Source organism: Trichechus manatus, unplaced genomic scaffold (assembly GCF_000243295.1).
Source record: "Trichechus manatus latirostris isolate Lorelei unplaced genomic scaffold, TriManLat1.0 scaffold00124, whole genome shotgun sequence".
Lineage (NCBI taxonomy): Eukaryota > Metazoa > Chordata > Mammalia > Sirenia > Trichechidae > Trichechus > Trichechus manatus.
The window spans coordinates 6675035-6699510 of record NW_004444060.1 but is presented as its reverse complement, the minus strand read 5'-3'; the positions used below and the strand labels follow the sequence as shown (position 1 = coordinate 6699510).

The 24476-nt window shown below is 35.1% G+C and overlaps 1 protein-coding gene across 2 annotated transcripts in view; it reads right to left on the bottom strand.

The window, feature by feature from the left end:
• Positions 1 to 700: 700 nt before the first annotated feature.
• The window catches only part of CDH12 (cadherin 12), a 541757-nt gene continuing 517981 nt past the window's right edge, over positions 701 to 24476 (bottom strand). For both annotated transcript variants that reach the window (XM_023738882.1, XM_004384606.3), the window contains exons 9-12: positions 13614 to 13735; positions 10386 to 10503; positions 5465 to 5716; positions 701 to 2039 (exon numbers count right to left, since the gene is read on the bottom strand). In XM_023738882.1, the coding sequence (XP_023594650.1) occupies positions 1540 to 2039; positions 5465 to 5716; positions 10386 to 10503; positions 13614 to 13735 (992 nt within the window). In that variant the 3' untranslated portion in view covers positions 701 to 1539. The remainder of the gene's footprint in view (positions 2040 to 5464; positions 5717 to 10385; positions 10504 to 13613; positions 13736 to 24476) is intronic.

The window sequence follows — 24476 nt, the reverse complement described above, 5'->3', positions numbered from 1 at the left end:
CCCAATAAATAGTGTCAGATTTCAGTAGTCACCTGTATAATTATCACAGGAAGAAAATATATTGTCACTTTATAATTAGTTATCTATTTTGTTATATGCATTTCTAGATAGTGTAACAATTTACTTTCGAGTAATATATATGAATGTGATTTACCTATATGGTTATGAAACCTAATATCCTTATAAATCTACATCAAATTAAAAAATAAACGTTCTTTACATGGAGTTGTAGGGGATTATGTAGATTAGAATTGTAAATGATAGAGCAAAGAGGCAGTTCTAAGCTTCTATGTAATAATGGCATCACAAAATTGAAATTCATGTTACTAAGTAAGTGAATCAGCTGCCTGATTTTGAGGTGGTATTCATTTTAGGATTCAATCATTGGTCTGATCTTTGTAAAATCCCTGATTTTTATTTGTTCATTAATGTATAATAATTATTTTTAGACATGCTATAAACTCTTTTTGTATTACTTCAAAGTATGTCACACTTAACATGTATTTTATTTTCTCTGCTCAACAAAGGCTTTTTCATTAAAACAAACTCTAAGAAGCTGTGTGAATGTCACTCCTCCTATTTCAGTTAATGGCATTTTACCCCCAGAAGATTTCATAAAAAGACAGCTTGAAATTTTATCTATGACTGACGGCTTAAACAATGTAGCAACTTTTTAAAACCAACCTTCCACACGCCAGTACAGTATTAAACAAAACCAGTATTTATTTTAATATGGAGTTTGAGCTCTGAAACCTCTCATTATAGAGAGAGATTTTTTTATTTCCTTTTTAAATTTTATTTTTTGGAAAACAAAGAACATTTTAATGAATAACCTTAATCTGAACTAATCATATGACCAAACAATTTCTTTTAAAATTCCAGATTTACATACTGAATTTGATAATATCATATCTATTTCAATTTTCTGGAGGGGCAGGAAAAAACAAATGTGTTTTGGAATACAGTTTAAAAAAACAAAAAAAAAAAAGGACTTTGAATTATAAGAAGATGGAGTTCATATTCTTTTTTTTCCTCAAAGGAATTAGAAGAGTCAGCATGTTGCTATTGCTCCTTGACATGAAGACTGTGTCTTGTTTTATGTCCTCTTTATCTCTGAATCCTGCAATGCCATCACAGCAGAGTGTACTGTACACGCTTTAAATGAGAAGAGTTTCAATAGGCACTTTAGTGGAATTAAGAAAAATCTAACACTCTTCCACCGTGATGCCAGATAGCTATCTTCCTTCTAGGTTGTCATGTCAGTAAATTGTATTTAATAAGCCTGAGCTTGTCTCAGTATGTTTCCAAAATAACAAAATAAAACAAAGCAAGTATATATTATAGGATTTATCTTGTGTCGGCAGAATAAACCAAAACTGACAATATGATAAATATAGCAACTTGCTAGAAACCAGAAAATCAAGGAAATCTTGTCTTATAAAGTCTGTGTGTGTGTCTGCATGTGTGTGAGTTCTATTTATGTTTCTTTTTCCTTTTTTCTTTCCTTTTCTTTTTTTAATTTCTCCTCTTGGTTGTGTTTTAGCTTTCACTTTCCCCTAAGTGACTCTCTTCCTCGCCAAACATGTCTGCCAAGACTTTAAAGCGGGGTCCCCAGTCGGTCAGAAAATCGTAGTCCTGGTCTGCCTCCGTGGTGAGAGAGTCTATAGAGCTGAGGGATTCCGCTACAGATCCATTTCCTTCATAGGCATATGTTGCCAGTGAATCATATGGTGGGGCGGTGGGGTCCAAATCGTTTTCCTGTAGCCTTTGATTAATGAAATCCCTTATATCTGTGTTATCTTCCACTGCTGGTCTCTGACGAGGTAAACAGAGAGAGTCTGGTTTTATATCCCTGCGAATTTTGTTATCTTCAATCACTTTTGGATTTCTCAGAGCACCAATGTCGAAGGCCTGGGTGTCCTCCTCCCCGCCTCCTTCATCATCATAATGGATCACGTTGTCTCTGATATCTTCTTTAGAGGTCATCAGGGTGTCTTTCTTCTTCTGCCTTCGCAGAGCTACATACAGCACAACTATGGCTAGAACAAGACAAAAATTGCCATTTGAGAATAGGCAGGATATAAATCAGTGCATCCCTTTATAAAGATTAAAAATTGATCAGGGTTGAGTTTGTTTAGTGATCTTCTATTATTTTCAGAGTTAACATACTATACTCAGTAAAGATCATACACGTTTACAATTTTTCATTCTAAACTCAACTTAATCTTAAACTGTAAACAACAAGAAACCACAGCAAAATTACTCACAAAATGAAACAACCGAAACGTATTGCATATAAATATTTAAATATTAGGTAAAATTTTTGTGTTACAAAAATGAAAAAAAGAACATAGATGTCTTTTCAACTGTATATAAAACTGGATATAGTTGATGTAATTAAACTTGAATATTATAGCTATAAATAACATAATAATCATTCATAGCTAAATTTCACAGTAGTAATACTGTTTGTGATTCTAACGAAATAAACCCAAATGCCCACTGTAACAATTACTTTTAAAAGCAATGAGAGAGAAATAAAGAGAGAGAGAGAGAAAGAGACTGGTTAATGAAGGGAGGAAGAGAGGAAAGAGGAAGGAAAAAAAAAAGAATATAAGGACCTTGATTTCACAAATCATATAAACTAAGCTCCTTCATTAATTTCAGTTCTATGTCCTGCTATATGGAGACATTTTCAAAACCAAATGTCTATTATTCAGGTCAACTTCATGAAGTAAGAGAATATTTTGAAATCATTAATTTATATACCCTTGTGATAGAAATCGTTTTGTTCCCAGTCGCTTCACAGCAGTTCAGCCATTAAAACAATGGTGTTTGTGTCTTCTAGGGATGGATGGGCACAGGTGAAAATGATGAAATCAGCACTCGGCTTTGCTTGTCATGATTCCCCCTCTCCTCCATGGCAGTGGAAATAGGTTAAAAATCAAGGTGCTTTTGATTTAAAACAGCAGATTTTGGAATACTCAGTTCATTGAATTAGAAAGTAAAGAATATATGATGATAAAGCCAATTTATCCCTTTTCCTCTAAATTTAGAGTCCGACCAATTGGAAGGAGGAAAGAAAAATATTTAGAAATTAGGTACAATGGGCCTTGGAGCTATGTCTAGCCCTTACACTCCTCCCAGAATTTAGGGAGAACTCAGAACCATAGAGATTTTTGCCTGTCCACCCATGAGACACTGCAAGCCTCATAGTCAAGCCCCACATATAAGACGGATTTAGAGTAGTCATTACTGAGGAAGGGACAAGGCAGATGTCCTGAAACAATGCCTAAAAGAGGCCAAGGCACCCCAAAATTTCTGTACTTTCTCTCACTCCAAGAAGGGCATGAAAATGCCTGAGAAGAAGCTGGAAGGCTAAAGGATGGATTTTTAATCAAATTCTATGGTAGTACAATGACGGTTAACATTCACTGCTGTATTTCCAGCAAATTCACAGCACCTAAGAGAGTGCAGTCCACTGTAGACACTCAGAAAGTGTTTCCATGCATGAGTGGGAAATGGCAGTGCATGATAACGCCGACATGAGCCCATTGTTGACTATACGACAATATGAGGCCAAAGGCAAGCACTCAGATTATGTCAGGTCATTCCATGTTGATATAAAAATGACCTGGGACTCATCATTCTTAAAAGGAGAAGAAGAGAGAGGAAAGCTTGATCTGAAGTTACAGACCTAAATGATCTTGTTCATTTTTAGAGGTGCTGTTGTTATTTTGAAGGAGCCCTGGTTACACAGTGGTTAAGCATTCGCCTGCTAACCCAAATGTGGGTGATTCAAACCCACTAGCCGCTCCTCGGGAGAGAGATGTAGCAGTCTACTTCTGTAAAGATTATAGCCTTGGAAACCCTATGGGGCAGTCCTGCTCTGTCCTATAGGGACTCTATGAGTCGGAATAGATTTGACGGCAAAGGGTTTGGTTTGGTTTTTGGTTTATTGTTACTTTGAGTCATTCTAATGTTCTGATAACAGCACAAACAGATGCCAGAGATAATTAGTTATAAATTATAAGCGTATAAGGGATGGTTTTTCTGCACATACAAGTCACTTGTCTGGAATTAATAACTACTACCCAGGAGGGATCATTTTGAGAAAGTAATTTAAATATGTAGATGATTGTACTCAATAATGTTTTACTATATGATCACAGCATAGAAAAATCTTTTTTATCCAGTAAAAATACATCACTATTGAAGAGTGGTTCTGTTAACTAATCCTGGTATGATGGTTAGGTATCTCTACTAGACAGGCCTTGCTCAAAAAAATCCATTGTCATCAAGTTGATTCTGACTCATAGTGACCCTGTAGGACAGAGTAGAACTGCCCCATAGGGATTTCAGTGAGTGGCTGGTGGATTCAAACTGCTAACCTTTTGGTTAGCAGCCAAGCTCTTAACCACTGTGCCACCAGGGCTCTGGAACAAATAACCACACCAAGCAAATTAGGCTAGAACTTCATCCTTTAAAGCCAGCACAAGCTTCTGACTCAGGAAAATTTTCTGCAAGCTATTGTATAATGCCTTAATCTCTGTTTCACATGGTATTATTATTATTTTTTAAAACATTTTTTGTTTTATACCCTAGAAATAAAGGTGGGTATTTACATTTGTCAGACTTGCTTTTTTTTTTTAAATAATAAACTTGCATTTATAAAATGGTTACACAGTGGTTCCCAATCTTATTTGTTGCATTTGAATTTAAAGGCATGGAGGCAAAAAAGAAAAGTTGTCTCTGGTTTTGTGAATCAGTCAGTGAATTAGTAAGTGAAATGGAGTCAGCAGAACAGTTGATGGAAACAGGAAACCCCTGAAGTAGGTTTATATTCACTCTAACAGAGATGTTACAGAATACATATCCCTCCAGCCTTGTCCTTCTCGAGTCCAGAAATTTTAGTCTGTTCTGTTCTGTTCTAGTGGGAATGGTTAGAATTTTGATCTGAATAGATATTAGAAAGTGAAAGAAGAATCACGTCTAGCTGGCAGTTTAAAAAGAATAAATAAATTTGGGGCTTCCTTTTATCTCCCTATTATTTTCCTCACTCCTTTTCTTTCTTTCTCTAGAAAACTGCTGTCCATCTAGCATTTTTTTTTTAAAAAGTTACATAATCTGTTATTATACAATAGTAATTACCAGTAGTGGCATGAATTAAGAAACCTTTGTTGTAGATGGATATTTGTTATACAGCATTTCATTGTGACAAGGGCCACAAACTATTATTTGAAAATCTCCTACAGCTTGACCATATTTTTGTATGTTTTGTGATGGTTACTTATTTAGTCCTAATAATATATATCTCTGAGGCGTGAACTACAAAATTAACTTTAATACAAATTTAATTTTTATAGATGTGTTATCTCAAGGCAGAAAAAATGATTTATATGGTGAATTGAGAAGAGACAGAGAGACAAGAGAGAGAAAGAATGTGATTAATATTGAAACCAACCTAAGAGTATAACAATACACAGTAGGATTGCTATCAAAGCCCCAGTGCTCAGTCCTACAGGTAGAAAAATTGCTTCCACATTACAAGACAGGATGGTACCATCAGAGTCACATCTACAAACTCGAATAGTCATTGTGTTGGTGCTGCTCTGGATAGGATAACTACTGTCTTCTATTACGACAGGGAGGAAATACAACTCTTGCTGCCTGCGGCTGTATCCGTTTCTCCGGGTTTCAATTCCAGCTGTGTTGTCTACAAAATATGACATTTATGATAAGATGGTTACTGTGAGCTTCGCTTCAGATCTTAAAGTTGGCATCTGTTAAAACAGTAGGGAACTCTTCTTGAATCAGTAAAATGTATCCATATTTTAGTTCTTTCTTTTATCATTACGAAAGCTGCCAAAATGTAATCAAGTGCAATCAAAATAATCCTTCAGGGAAGAAGAACATTAATCTTGTCTGGTGTACAAATTAAGATTTCTTTTCAGAAAGAATGTAGGAAAAAAAAAGTGTGTTGTATTGATCCTTTTTTTTTCCCCTGACATCAAAATCTCATTGAGAAGAAACTACTTGTGTGCATGTTTTCTTGCATGACAGAAGAGCAAAGATTACAAAGTATGAATGTATAAAATATCTAAGAATTTATTCTTTCAAATATAACAAAAATTGATTGACTGTTTAAGATTATAGTTGATGTTTTTATCCAAATCTTTGTTATATATACAATCTCACTCTTTTATATCAGTCAGAAAAATAAAAATTGAAGTGAAAATAGCATTACAAACATTATTTAAAAATTAAACATGATAAATTATAGCAATCAACATTTAAATATAACTACAAAAATATTTATACTAGTTCTAATAAAACCCAATGATAGCAATATTTGCTTGGAATAATCCAAGGCAATTAAATACTTCTACATTTACACAAATGTAATTAACATTTTACTGAAACTGCTATTTTGCATGTCTTTGCTCTTCACTTATTTTATTTCTACACATATAAGCAGAAGTTTTGTTTTGTTCATAAGAGTATTTGATTTTTTATGTCTATTAAAATAATTCCTAGAAACACTTTGGTATTTTTTAAAAATCAGTGAATATTTAGGTTAATATCACCACGCATGACACATGCTTGATAATCAGATAAAATGATTTTAGAAAATCATATCATCATTACAAGACAGGGCTGTCATAAATTGTTACTATTTCAATCATATTCAGTTCTGCTCTTTGTAGACACTAATTTCAACAACCAAAATTTAAGCAATTGTTCTACATGTATTTCATTAGGAACACCACGTTGAAAAAACTTTACATGATATTAATTAATTATTAATTATATTATTTATAGATTAATATATTATTATTGTATAGAGAAAATTTGAAAATTGAAAATAAAAGACCAAGATGTCACATATGAGTTTGTTAAAACATTCCCAAAAAGGAGTTAATGATGCCAGGCATATGTGGTGACATGGGATGCAAAAATCGGAGCAAGCTGAAATTACATTGAAATCTTCAACAATTGGTGGACCAATACTTGAGCTTTGGAAAAAGACTAGTAAATGATTAAGGTTTAAGACTTGAGTGAAAATTATTAATAAAAATAGGAAGTCAGAAGGAGAAGCTCGTTTATCTTCACTTAGTATTTTGAGGGGATTAGGTATTCTTGAACAAATTTGATGTCAAGAACCAGACTAGCCATTTATGTTTATTTTCATTCTGTTATTGTTTCTTGAGGACCAGTCACACAAAATACATTACATTTCCCACAGTGGGAAGAAAATGTTATGTTAAACTTTTTTTTCTTCCCTTAAAATTGTTTCAATCCACTTAAAAAAAAAAAAAAAGAACTTACAAACATAATTTAAAGTAAAATGGAGTACGTGGTAAATGTCAGAAGAGCGGCAAATACAAGTTCAAGTTCAGAATGTGAGGAAACACCATGCTAGAGGCAAGATGAGTGGGTCTTTATTATCATGATTAAGCTGATTTTGTTTCTACAGCAAACATCCAATAATGGAACATAGTCAATACTTATGTTTAGTGAGTGACGTGATGGTCTACTTACTTATCCAAGTCAGTGATCTGGAAGTCTGATTCGTCTTCTTCTCTTTCATAATCCCATGTTGAATTTAGTGGATCTAGCATTAAACTCTATAAACTCTCTCTCCATTTACTGTTTGCATCCTCACAGCCACTACCTTAATCTAAGACTATTTCACTCAATTACTGCAATAGCATCAGAATTAGTCTTATCTCCCTCTAATGATTCTTCCATGCTGCATGCAAAATAAAATACTAATCTGAACACACCATCCCTTCCTTAAACCTTTAAGAGACTTCTCAAGTCATTGAATTTAAGTTCTTACAGTGAGGGAAAAATCACATTGATTAAGCGTAGGGTTGCACAGCTGATTAGTGTAATTGCTGTCAATAAGTTGTACACCTGTAAAAAGTTGGATTCCCAGAAGTTGTGTGATAGATATATTTACAGCAAAAACAAAAGAGTAGCTGCTGAGGCTGCTTATGTACAATCAAACTTCTCATGGGATTTGGAGGTTTAGGGCCATGGCTTCATGAGGCAATCTAGTTGATTGGCCGAGTATCGTGTTTAGTGCTTCTGTTCTACCTCCTAGTTTGTTGTGCAGTGCCTGGGGTCTTAAAAGCATGCAAGCAGCCATTCATGGAACAACAATTGTTCTCTATTCACCTGAAGTCACAGAGGAAGAAGGAGAGTCTGAAATAGGAGGAAGAAATGGAATGTAACATGATCAACTGCCCCCTTTGCCATGAGACCAGAAGAAGTGGATGGTGTCTGGCTACCATTACTGAACATATTGATCAAGTTTTCTATGGAAGAATCCTGATCAAAAGGAGGAAAATGCTGAATAAAATTTCAAATTCTCATAGACTTCAGACTTTCTGGAGCTATGGAGGCTGAATTAATTCTTGAAACTATTACCCTAATATTTAAAGCTTAACCTTAAACCAAAAGTATTCCCTGAAGTCTTCTCAAAACCAATAGTTTAGCTTAACTAGAAAAGAATACCTGCCTTGAGCACTGTGCTCTTTTAAGATCTATCTTTACGGAATTAAACTGACAACAGCAACTTGAAAGATTAGACAGGAAACTTAGGGGGCAGTGAGTTTATGTTATTAGGAGAGGAACAACTTGGAAAAGGAGGGTGAGAATGGTTGTACAACTTGAAGAATGTAATCAATGTTACTGAATTATACAGGTAGAAGTTGTTGAATTGGTGTATGTTCTGCTGTATATATTCCCAACAATAAAAACAAAAATAAATTATTTTTGAAAAAATGGACTATGTTAAAATAACCACATAGTTTGGTTTGCTTTGGATAGCTTCTTTTTAATGTGTACTGTCCTGATTTAAAATTATTAATAGCTCCCATTTCAATTCTCAAAAGTTTCTAGTTTTGATGATAAATTACGTGGTCATTCTACTTAAAAAGCCCTTCATGGCTGGGACCCAGAGTCATTTATAGCCATTCTTCACATCACTGTGTATGATTCATCAAACCACACTAAAATTCCATCACTAACATAATTTGGTGACCCTCATTTTGTTCCCCTAATTATTTATTATTTCAAGCAAATAAGGTTTTTTAAAGTATTCTTTGACTTCTATCAGTTAACCTCCTCCTCCTCACCATCATCATCATGTTGAGTTCATTTGTTCTGTAAGTATAGAATTTATCTTTTTTCAAAATGTGTGGGTGTGGTATTTATGTGTTTGTAAGTATGTGTCTTAATCCTATACTCATTGTCATTAGGTGCCATTGAGTCAACTGCAACTCATGACCTGTTCCATCTTCATGATCATTGGTACATTTGAGTCAACTGTTGTGGTTATTGTATCAGTTCATCTCATTGAGAGTTTCCCTCTTTTCGCTCACACTCTAATTTACCATTATGTCCTTTTCTAGCGATTGGTCTTTCCTAATGATGTGTCCAAAGTAAGTAAGCCAAAGTCTTGCCATCCTTGCTTCTAAGGAGCATTCTGGTTACATTCCTTCTGAGACTGACATATGCATTCTTCTGGCAGCCCACACGTACATTCAATACTCTTCACCAACACTGCAGTCTGAATACAATTGGATATTCATAACTACAGAAATTATAAAATCAAGTATTTTGAATCTCTGTTTTATAGGATATAGAAACTTAGAGTAACATAACAAATGTCACGGAAGCTAATAGTGTAAATATTCCTAATATAATGGTTTTCTATTTTTGCAGTGGTTCAATTAGTAGCATATGCAATAGTAACAGTAGTAGTAGTAACAGTTATGGTGATGGTGGCAGTAGTAGTTTAAGTGTGGAAATAATGGCAGGGATAGTAGATAAAAAAATCCTACAAGTAGTATGTTCTAGGCATATGTTAAAGGTTTGCATACATTATCTTAGTTAATGCAAATACTGTGAGGTTGGCATTATTTAATACAATTTTAGATATTATACTTAGGAAATGATGGAGCTGGAATGTAAACCTATATCACTGTAACATCAAAGCCTATGTTTTTAACCTGCACTGCATTATGTATTATTCAAATAAAACAGTTATTAGAAGGTTTCCTATTTGTATTCAAAAGCAATGTGCATGTGGAGTTAATAATACATTTAAAAGGGTTATCATGCAATTTTCCAGATAGCCTTTTGTTTGCTCCACTCAATAGGGAATTGTCCACATTGTAAGTGGAAGTAACTGGCCTCCTTAGATACAGTCTATAAGGTTAAATATTTAATTTACTGTTGGATATAAAATTTTGTAATATGGCTTTCCATATTGTATGAATTTGAGTGCTTTGAGGAAAAACATTGAATTCTACTTTTATGTCCCTTTACAAAGTTACCTGACAAGAGGTAAATTTTTATGTGTTTAAACTTACTTCTGAAGTCACGGACTGTAAAATTTGGTTTGATGGCAGCCTCAGGAGATACTCTGAAGGCAAACTGCTGCCCAGCAGGTGAAAGATCTCGGTCTGCAGCGCTGACTATCTGAATTATCTGAAACAAAGTTGAGATTAAACCTGAAATCAGTCAACAATTTCAAAGGGAACTTTACACCCCAGGTTAATAGGTTTATTTAATGAAGTATGCAAATAGCTAGAAACAACACTTTTAGGATTCATGTCAGTGGGCCAATTATTTACAAACAATTTTTATAAACAAATCTTTATTCACAGGTAATAATGGCAGGTAAGATTACAGTAAATTTTGAATCAATATCTGCTTAAATAAAAAGCTTAACAGCATTGAAAATTCTCACTAATAAGCAAAATAAAATTGAAATGCACTTGCTTGCATTTTAAAGTAGATGAAATAAATGTTTTCTTAGCCTAAATAGTAAAATGCTTACTGAAAACAAGATCTCTGATTATTTAAAAGCCCTTTCGATAGCAAAATTTTAGTACATGTATATTTGTGAGAATGAGCTTTGTTTTTATTAAAAAATGATAATAAAGAGTTAAGCAGAGGATGTGTATCTGTTTTTGTTGTTATTTTTTTTTTTAACCCCACATTGGGTAGGGTAAAAATGTGTTGTCGTAGATTTTTTATAAAGATAAGCATTATCAACCCTATTCCAAATTTTCTCCTCAATTGTTCCCAGAGGTTGTATATCTTGTAGTTAAAATTCTGATGCTTCAATAAGATGTTCTTCAATAGAATTTGGAGAATTTTCCAGAAGGACACCTTTGATTCCAAGTACTATATTCTGGACTCAGTGTTTAAACTATGCATCAAGCTATCTTAGATTGATACCATTAAACACGTGATTCATCTACTGTTTTTTGTTCTGATTTCATGATTAAAATGCAGTCTAATGTCTATGATCTAACTTCCCATATAGCTGCACCTAAAAAAGAAAAACATTTTAAAAAGTACACATCACCAAGATTTTGAGTGTTCAAGTGCTGTATTAGTCATGGGTAATTTAACAAATTGGTCCCCTGGTGTCAATCACAGTTCCCCATGTTACTGTGAATTGGTTGCCCAGGATCCATTCACTCTTTTGCATTATCATAGGTGAGACTTTTAACATCAGAGGGAATATAATGGAATGTGTCAACTTCATCCAATTTCAGCTTTTTGTCACATAGAAGTGCCCTCATATCACTAAAATTTCACCAGTACAATTTCTGTAAATTATTTGGGGACCAATACTGATTATCAAGGCATTTTTATTTTGTGTTTTTGTTTGTTTTCTTTTCAACTCTCATCTTCTAGCATCATTACTTACTAAACTAAAGGTATTTAACATCAAAAAGTATAAAGGACATAATTTTTAGAACCAAAACATATTTTTTTAAGCAGCATATGCAAATGAAAATTTCGCTGTAGTATGGCAATTCTCTGGAACTGGCCCTTGGGAGTCACTCACTACCTTAGGGAAAAACAACTCCCCTTGAATTTTTACTCATTTATATATTATCATATTCTCTCTTTTCTCTCTCGGTAGACAGATAGGTAGATAGATAGACAGCTAGATAGGTAGACAGACAGACAGAGAGAGAGATAGATAGATGATAGATAGATAGATAGGTAGGTAGGTAGAAATTCTAGTATAGCCCAACAGAGAAAGATAGTTCCTTTGCATAGTTCCTAAACCTGGGGCAGAATGGCTAGGATCAAAAATAGAAAATACTTGTAAACTATATGCCCTGAAAATTCCTGAGAAACTTTTCCTATAATAGAGCTATGCTTTGTACATAAGTGTGTCCCAGTAGCAAAAAGCCTGCAAGGATCCAGCAGACTTCTCATCACTTTTCACAGATATAGGAAAAACAAGTTGATCTTTAGTGTCTTCTACTAATCCCAGCTTTTTACCCCTTTAATTTACTAGACAAACACATAAACATCAAATGGAGCTGTATTTAAAAAAAAACAAAAACTTTCATTTAGCACATTACACAATTCTGATTGATCTGAAATCATTAATTACCTAATTACCTAACAATCAAGGATTGGCTTTTTCTTTTTTTTGTATAACCCACTGCCATCAAGTTGATTCCAACTCGTAACTAACTACTAACCCAGTCGAGTGGATTCCAACTCATAGCGAACCTATAGTGGTCCAGAAAGCGGAAAATGCCTCAGTTGTAGAATTTTGGTAAAATTGTCATAACTTCCCAAATAATGTTATTTATTTGTGTGCAAACTTCTATGAAGCATCTACTCTTTCAGACATTGAAATAAGCAATTGGCTCATCTCTGTAAATGAGGGGTGCAGTTTAGGTGGTAAAGGGTTAATGCTTTAAGCACACTTCTGTGCGTATTCAAAAGGAAGGACCCACCATTTCTCATTTGGTAAACTCTGACTAAATCATTCATGTTGTAATACAAATACTGATGCATTTTTCCTTAGGAACTTAGGTAAACAGAATTAGATAAGTCATATTCTTGTTTCACGATACACTCTCATCATTTGCCCATTCCTGATTCTCTTTATATTATTCATTCATTCATTCATTTATAGTAGTTTAACACAAAAAAAATTGCAACCCATCATCACTCCACATAAAACCTAGGACTTTGACAATAACTTTACGCAATCTTTCCTCATAGTGTCGACCTGCTAGAGCCTCCCCTCCCCCAACAGCAATATTGACCTAATAAGGAAAATGTACTTAAGGCATTTTGCATGATGCAGATGTTCTCCTAGAGACCACAGAGAGAAAAGCTTTACTTTTTCAGTAAGCTTAAGAACTTTTATTCATCCTTTCAAGAAAGCATGTAATCAAAATAAGAGATATTCTGGGAGAATGTATACTAAAGTCATTTGCTTACTGAGTTTATAGTGACATGTTCTTTAGAAATTCCACAGTAAGGAAGTAGACAAATGTATCAAAATCCACAATTCTAGACCTTTTAGCCATACAACGAATGTTATCTAAGCTACTGACTCTGTATTCTCTGTGGCGTTACTTCAACATCTATACAGTCTATTATTAATTTATAAGAGTTTAATATTTCTTATGGTATTTTTTATGAAGACAGCTGATCTAGAAAACTACACGTATATGTGTGTGTGTATTCATGTATGGATATATAACCTAAAACACATGCAGATATTGGATTTTTATACCATTTTTCATTTAACAATATTGGTACAATACCTGTCCTGGTTTGGCATTTTCACACACAGCTGTGTCATATGGCACAGATATTTCCGGTGGAAATTCATTGACATCTAGAACATTAATAAGTACATTGACTTTGCTGGTCAATAATGGGTTACCTGTAGAAAACATAAAAAAGAAAAAATAATTATAAAATCTGATAAACTACTATTTCTACAGTAAAATAGTATTTAAATTTTTAAAAACTCAGTCTTCATATACAGTCCAAAAAATCCTCTCTGTTGTGGGAAACTCTGAGGATGCTATGTCAACTACAAGATGATAAAAGGATGAATAAGGAAAATAAAAAGCATCAATAATTAGCTATCAGAGCGCTAGCATTACACGCAAAAAACAGCAAAGCAAAAACAAAACCCATTGCCACTGAGTCAATTTCAACTCATAGAGACCCTATAGGACAAAACAACTGCCCCATAGAGTTTCCAAGGAGTGGGTGGTAGATTTGAACTGCAGACTTTTTGGTTAGCAGCGGAGCTCTTAACCATTGCACCGCCAGTGCTCCAGCATTGCATTAGATAAGAGTTTATCCCTGAAACTCAACCACCAAAAATAAGGTCAACAATTTAATTGACATTTTATAACAAGTGTAGGGCCTTTATAGGATCCCTGGTGGCACAGTGGTTAACTGCTCAGCTGTTAATCAAAAGGTCAGAGATTTGAACCCACCAGCCGCTCCATGGGAAAAAAATGAGGCAGTCTGCTTCCCTAATGATTACAGTTTTGGAAACAATAAAGGGCAGTTCTACTCTGTCCTACAGGGTCACTATGAGTTGGAACCAACTTGATGACAATGGATTGTTTTGAGCAAGGCCTGTCTAGTAGAGAGACCTAACCATCATACCAGGATTAGTTAACAGAACCACTCTTCAATAGTGATATATTTTTACTGGATAAAAAAAGATTTTTCTATGCTGTGCTCATATAAGTAAAACATTATTGAGTAGAATCATCTACATATTTAAAATTACTTTCTCAAAATGATCCCTCCTGGGATGTGGAAGCTTTGTCCAGGGAAGAAGAATGATAAATTACAAGGAGAATGAAGCAAAGAGGGCTTTTGATATATGAAAATTAGAATAACAGACTTAAGGCAGTAGAAGTAAGAGATCAATTACAGAAAGCTAGGCTACATCCTGAAATTACTTGCCAGCAATAAGAAAGAAATGACTAAGCAAAATTATATTAGAGAATAACTTCTTCCGAGAGTATTAAAAAGAGCATTGGATTAAAAATGTGTCTCTAATAAAATCCCATCCCAAGTTTTGGCCCCCATAATGATTTATTATGTATATCCCTGTCATTTATTGAAGAACACTATAAAAATAAATTAAACAAATAAGGGCAAACATAATGTATTTGTTTTATCTTATTTAATGTAAAATTTTACCTTATGAAGTCCATTATTATCTTTTATATTTTTACAGATGGATAAACTTTATCTCAAATTGTTGAATGACCTTGCCCAGAGCCACTTAGCTAGTAAAATGAGGAGTTAAGACCCAAACTCTGGAGTATGATAATCCAAAGTCCATGCTTATTATATTGCACCTTCTCTATTGATTAAATATTAACTTCTTAATCTGTCGTGTCACTGAAGATTTAACAGCATTTTTCCAAACCTCTTTCTGGATTATTTTAAAGAACACATCCAAAATCTCACCACGTGAGTAATTTTGGCAAATCTAGAATATCCTACCGAGTTAATATTTACTAAAAAAAAAAAAAATGAAAACACCCTAGGAAGGGGCTTGAAGTCCCTGGGTAGAACAAATGGTTAAGCACTGAACTACTAATCAAAAGATTGGCAGTTCAAACCCATGCAAAGGTGCCTTGGAATACAGGCTTGGTGATCTGCTTCCAAAAGGTCACAACCTTGAAAACCCTATGGAGCAGCTCTACTCTGCACACGTGGAGTCTTCATGAGTCAGAATCACCTTGACAGCAACTAACAACATCAATAGGAAGTGGCTTAAGAAATTGAATTATGGTCCTCAGAAATATGTTTTGTAAATCCTAATCTCTATGCCTGTGGTTATAATCCCATTTGAGCATGGATTGTCCTTGTAATGTTAATGAGGCATGATTAGTGTAGGGTGTATCTTGATTCAATCTCTTTTGAGATATAAAAGAGATTAAACAAGAGAGCAAAGCAGAGATGGAGGAAAAGAGATGCCAAACCAAACCACATGAAGATTGTCCAGGAGCAGAAGCTCAAGAGACAAGGAACTTCCCCAAGAGCCAACAGGGAGAAAAGCCTTCTCCTAGAGCTGGCTCCCTGAATTTGGGCTTATAACTCCCTAAACTGTGAGAAAATAAATTTCTGTTTGTTAAAGCCTTTCACTTGTGGTATTTCTGTTACAGCAGCACTAGATAACTAAGACAGAAATGTTCACGTATTTGCATAGGACACAGGGAAATACATCATTCTATACCAGGCACAGGCACAGATACCATAAAATAAGGATAAGTGACATAGTTTATAATACAGGGTATGTTTATGGAGGCTACATTAGTATCCTTTGTGAAAAATGTAAAAATACATTTTTTTAAAAAATTAATATTGGTCACAGGGTACTATTTTAGTTGGTAGAAAAGGTCTGCCTCCATTTAATCGAGTTATTCAAAATTTTTTTCAACTCAATTTCTTTATATAAAGCATGTAATATTAATAAGGCCTTCTTCATATGGAAGTTGTATTACATGAGATAGTGATTTGGAAATTTTCAATCAGTTTTGTTATAATTTCTCAGTAAATATTCACTATTATCTTTTCTCTTGTTATCAGCTTTTCCTTGTGGAGGTTATCTAGCTCTGCTTTGTTATTGGTATCCACTATTTATGTACAATAAAATGTAGATAAAATTAACAATTCGGTTAAGTTAGTCTCACTATTCAAAAGAAATTGGAAATTATTGGCAACAACAACAACACTGATACCCAATGCTTTATAATGCTTACAGCATACTATTGTTTTTTTCTTTTTATTGTGCTTTAAGTGAAAGTTTACAATTCAAGTTAGTTTCTCATACAAAAATTTATACACACATTGTTATGTGATCCTAGTTGCTCTTCCTATAATGTGGCAGCACACTCCCCCTCTCCTTCCCATCCTGATTTCCAGTGTCCATTCAACTAGCTCCTGATCCTCTCTGCCTTCTCATCTCACCTCCGGATGGGAGCTGCCCGTTTAGTCTCATGTATCTACTTCAACTAAGAAGCACACTCTTCACGAGTATCATTTTATGTCTTATAGTCCAGACTAATCTTTGTCTGGAGAGTGGCCTCGGGAATGGTTTTAGTTTTGGGCTAACAGAGCGTCCGGGGGCCGTGTCTTCTAGGATCCCTCCAGTACTACATACTAATGTTTTAAAGCACATTACATAGCATAGATCGACTCATTTAGGGTTCACGGCAACTCTGAGGTAGTAGGCACTATTATTATACCCATTATGTATGTGAAACTTCAACACAAAGTGAGAACGTAACTTTTTCAAAAATCATATGTTTTAAATGGTAAGGCTGGGTTTCAAATCCAGGCAGTCTGGGTCGAGAGTTCATGCTTTTAATTTATGCTATAGATTGTTGGAGAAACACTTTGACAACTATCTGGTTCCTTAAAATAATAGACAACTAAGTCATATTACATATTAGAGTTTAGAAAATTAATGTCAATAACTTTACCTATTTAACTTCTACCCATTGCCATTAAGTCGATTCTGATTCATAGCAACCCTATAGGACAGAGAAGAACTGCCCCATAGGGTTTCCTTGGATATAAATTTTTAAGGGAGCAGAATGCCGCATCATTCTCCCATGGAGCAGCTGGTGGGTTAGCTGCAGAAACTCATAATAATTTCAATGCCTTTGAGTTTCTGCAGTAAATGAAACTTCAGATGATTCCAGCCCCCAGCTGCCAAGTCTTCCAAGTATCCTTGAGCAGATATTAAACCATCCCTTTTGGATGAAACTTTGTGAAATTCCTGACCTAAACAAATAAGTTGTTATGCAGCAACATACAACTTAACCTGAAGATGAAAAATTCTAAAATATATATTAAGATAAAAGGAGACTGATGTTGCTCCCTTACTTAGTGCTCATTTAGACGGAATCATCTGAAGGCTCATTTACTCATGTGTCTGGTGCTTGATACTGAATGTTTGCTGGAAGTCTATCTGGGGATCAATATTAGAACATTCATCTATGATCTCATCATGTAGCATAGCTTCCTCAAAGCATGGGCTAAATGTCAAGTGCCAGCATTCAAAAATGAGAGAAATCCAGGCACATACTGTTGCTTTTATGACCTTGCCTCAGAAGTCACATAGCAAAACTTCTGTTGAACATTTAGAGGTCAAGGTAGTCACCAGCCCCTTCAAGATTCAAGGAAAGGGAAGATACACCTGACTTCTTGATGGAAGGAGTATCAATCTCACTGTCAGACATGTGGGATGAAATATATACATAGGTGTGGCCATCTTTGAAATTTGGAATCAGAAATCTGTTTTGGAAATGGGTTCACTATTAACTTGGGTGGTGAAAATAGTTAACATGCTCAGCTACTAATCAAAAGCATGGTGGCTGGAGTCCACCCAGAGATGCTTTGAAAGAAAGCCCTGGCCATCTACTTCTCAAAAGAAGTCACTGAAAACCCTGTGAAGCATAGTTATATTCTGTCACACATACGGTTGCCAAACCAAAAAAAACAAACTCCTTGCTGTTGAGTCGATTCTAACTCATAGCGATTTGCCCCATAGCGTTTCCAAGGAGAGGCTGGTAGATTTGAACTGCTGACCATTTTTAGCACACGAACTCTTAACCATTGTGACATCAGGGCTCCATACGGTTGCCATAAGTCAACATTTACTCAATGGCAATGGGTTGGTTCATTGTTGGATAACCTTTGGAAAATCCTAGTAACTCTGAATTGTAGATCATAAAAAAAAATTAGAATTTGTATACATTTGTGATTTTTATGCCATTTATCTCAGAGGTAAGGGGCTCCCATCAAAGGCAAAGAAAAGTCATTGGCTTCATCTCTAGTCTTTTTTTATGTAGTATATCAGGATTCTACCTAAGATTTCATTTGACAAAGTGTCCTGATTTTCTACAAAATTTGAAAATGACAGATCTATAATACCCATTGATAGGTGGGAAGCTTTGGCACAGTCTTTCCCTATGATTTATGGCAGAGCCAAGACTGGAATCAAATTCTCCTCATTATATTGTTCACTGCCTTAATATGTACTATATTAACTAAGTCAAAGAGCAAGAAGACACTCTTCCTGAAACTGCGCATGGAATTGATGATCAATTAACACAGTTATACTACATTCTTTTAAAGATCAAGTAGTGTTTTTTTGTTTGTTTGTTTTTGTTTTTTTAACTTCACATAGTAAATATTCAAGAATTATTGTCCAAATGATAAAACTTTTCAAAAACCAAATAACAAGTGTAATAGAAAATGTTTTGAAACCTGCAAGGTGCTAAGAAACACAAGGTTTCTATTACCACTAAAGTACACTGGCGCTATTTTGCTTCCTTATTTAAGAATGACATCTGCTTTTGAATAATGACTGGATCTAAAAATTTAATTTTGTTACTGTGTACTAAATTTCAGCAACAATAACTTCAATAATGGAAACAGCCTTTACCAAGAAACTGAATTATAATAGTGCAAACTGAGGAGGATATAATGATCTTGCTTGCAAATAATAGAGTTTCTTTGGTTTTGCTCTTTAAATGAGTTCATTTTGAAATTACAAGTACAACCATGTCTAATAATAGCTCTGTTTAAGTTACAGTGGTATGCTCTGCAGCTAGACTCAGCAATCCCTAAAGAGGATTTAAATTACTCACATATACTTATGCTAATTGTCAAGTATTATCTTCTGTGCTGTCTGTGGGGGGAAAAAATGATCTATAAAAGTAAAAAAAAAAAAAAACTATAAAAATACCACTAATCAAGATCTTTTTTTCCAATGAAAATCTTGACTTTAATTATTTGCAATATCATAATATAGGGACTGGAGGGCAGGGAATATGTAATATTTAAACCCATAGAGTTTAACACAGTACCTGGGATGTATTAGAAAATTGAATATATAAGTGAATAAATTAACTTTCAAAAACAGATTGAACTAAGATGCAAACATGGATCAGATACAGTTGGTATAACTGGAAACCTCTCTGGAACTTTACCCATCTACATCATGATAGTTAACATATTTTCCTTGAATTCACCCACATTCAACAAGACCTCACTACAGATGCCATTTCAATTTGTGGTAAACTATAATTCTCAGAATGATTCCGAAGCGACTCTCTTTAATATAAACACAGCAACATTAAATTATTACTTTAAGGTATGTAATACTCATTAATATCAATTTATTTTAAAAAGAAGAGGTGATTTTATACCACAAGTAGTTAATATGTGTCAGTAAACAATCACACCTGAAAAAATATAACAAAATATTAATAGTTTATGGCTCTATATTACTTTTTACTCATTATAATCAACTGAGTCACAGAAGCAATGATAATCTAATACAGTTCAAAGCTGTGTTTTACGCCCAATATTCTTATTCGTTACTTTCCTTATTAAATTAATTGTCCAAAATGTTGTTTCTTTCTCCTAAATATGCCTTTGTCTACTTCTTCCCATCAGTATCTTGTTTGTTCTTATACTATGTTCTACTTGTTCCTTTGCCCACCTCTTAAATGTCTGAGATGTTCATCATTGTTCCAATTCTTTTCTCTTCCTTCATACTCACATACTTGTTATAACCTGCATATTGATGAATCCTAATCTCTTTATTAAACACAAATTTCTCTCCTGACTTCTGCTTACGCTTCTTCTTGTTTTAGTAGCAAGAACATTGAACTCAATTTGTTCAAAATTGAACTCATAACCTTTACCCATACACTTCATTTTTTATATTTCTATGTTTTCTACCTCAGTGTATGGTACCAGCAGTCTCCCTGTTGCCTTATCTAGAAACCTGACCACTACTGTATACTACTCACTCACCTCATTTCCACATCCAGCCAATTTCAGTTCCTCTCAGTCTCACCTCTTTATTTTCTCTCAAGTCTCTCATTTTTTTTTTTTTTTTTTTTTTTTCTCCCCTGTCATTACTCCCCAAGCCACAAAACTCTCCTGTTTGGGTGAATACAAAATATTTCTACAATTTTTTATGTAAGTCTTCAGTTTTGCTTTCCTTCTGTCTATTCACCACATTTCAGTCTCTCTCTCTATATATTTAATGCCACTGAAATAAAATTCTGTTCTTGATTATAACTTTTCAAAATTTTCCAATTTTATTCAGGTTAAGAATCCAACTATCTGTTGTTAGATGTCCTTGTGTTGGTTATGACTCATGCCAAATCTATGTACAATAGAAAGAAACAATGCTCATTCTTATACCATGCTGACAATCACCACTATGTTTGAGTCCATGTTGCAGCTACTGTGTCAATTCATCTCACAGAAGTTCTTCCTCTTGTATGCTGATCCTCTACTTTACCAAACATGATATCCTTCTCCAGGAACTGGTCTTTCCTGATAACATGTCCAAAGTAAGTGAGATGAAAGGTCACCATTCTTGGGTCTAAGGCACATTCTGGCTGTACTTCTTCTAAGACAGATTTGTTCATTCTTCTGGCAGTCCATGGTATACTTAATATTCTTCATCAACACCATAATTGAAATGCCTTAATTCTTGTTTGGACTTCCTTATTCATTGTCCAGATTTCTCACGCATATGAGGTGAATGGAAATACCATGGCTTGGGTCAGGCCCACAGTAGTACTGAAAGACACATCTTTGCTTTTTAACACTTTAAAAATATCTTTTGCAGCAGATTTGCCCAATGAAATACACCGTTTGATGTCTTAACTGCTGCTTCCATGGACGCTGACTATAGTTCCAAGTAAAATGAAATCTTTGACAACTTCAATATTTTCTCCATTTATCATGATATTGCTTATTAGTCTAGCTGTGAGAAATTTTGTTTTCTTTATGGTGAGGTGTAATTCATACTGAAGGCTGTAAACTTTGATCTTCATTGGTAAGTGTTTCAAGTCCTCTTCACTTTCAGCAAGCAAGGTTTTGTCATTTGCATAATTCAGTTTGTTAATGAGTCGCCCTGCACTACTGATGCCCCATTCCTCTTCAGTCCAGCTTCTTGGATTATTGCTCAGCATACAGATTGAACAGGTAGGTTGAAAGAATACAACCCTGACACACACCTTTCTTGACTGTAAACCATGCAATACTCTCGTTTTTTGTTGTTGTTGTTGTTGTTTTTTTGAACGACTACCTCTTGATCTATGTACATCTTCTGCATGAGCATAATTAAATGTTCTGGAATTCCCATTCTTTGCAATGTTATCAATAAGTTGTTATGATCCACTCAGTTAAATGCCTTCACATAGTCAATAACACACTGGTAAACATCTTTCTAGTATTCTCTGCTTTCAGACAAGATCCATTTGACATCAGGTCCTCCTCAGAATCTGGATTGAATTTCTGACAGTTCCCTGTGGATGTATGACTGTATCCATTTTTAAATTATCCTCAGCTATATTTTGGTAGCATGTGATATTAATGATATTGTTAAATAATTTATGCATTCTGTTTGACAACTTTTCTTTGGGATGGGCAAGAACATGTATCTCTTCCAGGAGTTTGGCCAGGTAGCTGTCTTCCAAATTTCTTGACATAGACCAGTGAGTGGTTCATCCATTGCATCTCTTTGTTGAAGCATCTCAATTGTATTCTATCAGTTCCTGGAGTCTTGTTTTCCCACCAATGCCTTCAGGGTGGCTTGTACTATTTCCTTCATTACCAGTGGTTATTTATCATAAGTTACCTCCTGAAAAGGTTGAACATCAACCAATTCTTTTGGTATAGTACCACGTATTCTTTCCATCTTCTTTTGATGCTTTCTGTGTCATTCAATTGTTTGCCCATTGAATCCTTCAGTATTGTAACTCAGGGCTTGTCTTTTCAGTTCTTTCACTTTGAGAAATGCCAGTCATATCCTTCCCTATTTGTATTATAGCTTCAGGTCTTTGCACATTTCATTATAATACTTTGCCTTGTCTTTCCGAACTGCCCTTTGAAATCTTCTGTTTGGCTCTTTTACTTCATTATTTCTCAGTTCACTTTAGCTACTCTTCACTCAACAGCAAGTTTCAGAGTGTCTTCCGACATCCATTTTGGTCTTTTCTTTCTTTCCTGTTTTGTAATGATGTTTTGGTTCTCCATGCGTGATGTCCTTGATGTCATGCCACAACTCTTCCTGTTTTCAGTCATTAGTTTTCAGTGCATCAAATCTGTTCTTGAAATGGTCTTCAAATTCAGGCAGGACGTATTCAAGGTCATGTTTTGGCTGTCTTAGACTTGCTTTGATTTTCTTCAGCTTCAACTTGAATTTGCATATGAGGAATTTGTGGTCTGTTCTGCAGTTGGCCCCTAGCTTTGTCTTGACTGATAATATTAAGCTTCTCCATCTCTCTTTCCACAGATATAGTAAACTTCATTCTTGTGTAAATCACCTGGCAAGGTCCACGTGTATAGTCATCATTTGTGTTGTTGAAAAAAGTATTTCCAATGAGTATATCATTGGTCTTACAGAATTCTATCATGTGATCTCTGGCTTCATTCCTACAACCAAGACCATACTTTCCAGCTACTGATCTGTCTTTTTTTCTCCATCTGTTGCATTCCAGTGACTGGTAATTATCAATGCATCTGGATTGCACATTTGATAAATTTCAGACTGAGAGAACCACTGCATCAAGTTGATTCCAATTCACAGCAACCCTATAGAACAGAGTAGAAGTATCCCATAGGGTTTCAAAGGAGTGCCTGGTGGATTTTAACTGCTGACCTTTTGGTTAGCAGCTATCTTAGTCATCTAGTGCTGCTATAACAGAAATACCACCAGTGGATGGCTTCTAACAAAGAGAAGTTTATTCTCTCACGGTCCAGTAGGCCACAAGTCCAAATTCAGGGCATCAGCTCCAGGAGAAGTCACCCTCTCTCTGTCGGGTCCGGAGGAAGATCCTTGTGATGCATCAGTCTTCCCTTGGTCTGGGAGCATCTCAGCGCAGGAACCTCAGGTCCAAAGGACATGCTCTGCTCCTGGCACTTCTTTCTTGGTGGTGTGAGGTTCCATGTGTCTCTGCTTGCTTCTGTCTTTTATATCTCAACAGAGATTGGCTTAAGACTCTATCCAGTCTTGTGTGCCTCATCAGTATAACTGTCTCTAATCCATCTGTTGTAGTGATTGAGTTTACAACACGTAAGGAAATCACATCAGATTACAAAATGGTACACAATCATACAATACTGGGAATAATGATCCACCCAAGTTGACATATATTTTGGGGGGATACAGTTCAATCCATGACAGCAGGCGAGCTCTTAACCACTATGCCACTAGGGTTCCACAGACTGAAGCAGTTTGTACAAATTTTCAGATTCTTTAGCATTTGTGGTTGGTGGGTGTCTTAGTCATCAAGTGCTGCCATAACAGAAATACCACAAGTGGATGGTTTTAACAAAGAGACGTTTATTTCCTCACAGTCGAAGTAGGCTAAAAGTCCAAATACAGGGCATGAACTCCAGGGGAAGTCTTTCTCTCTCTGTCGGCCTTCTCATCAGTGTTCCCCTGGACTAGGAGTTTCTCGGTGGAGCGAACCCAGTCCAAAGGACGCGCTCTGCTCCTGGCACTGCTTTCTTGATGGTATGACGTCCCCCTGTCTCACTGCTCACTTCTGTCTTTTATATCTCAAGAGATTGCCTCAGGACACAATCCAGTCTTGTAGATC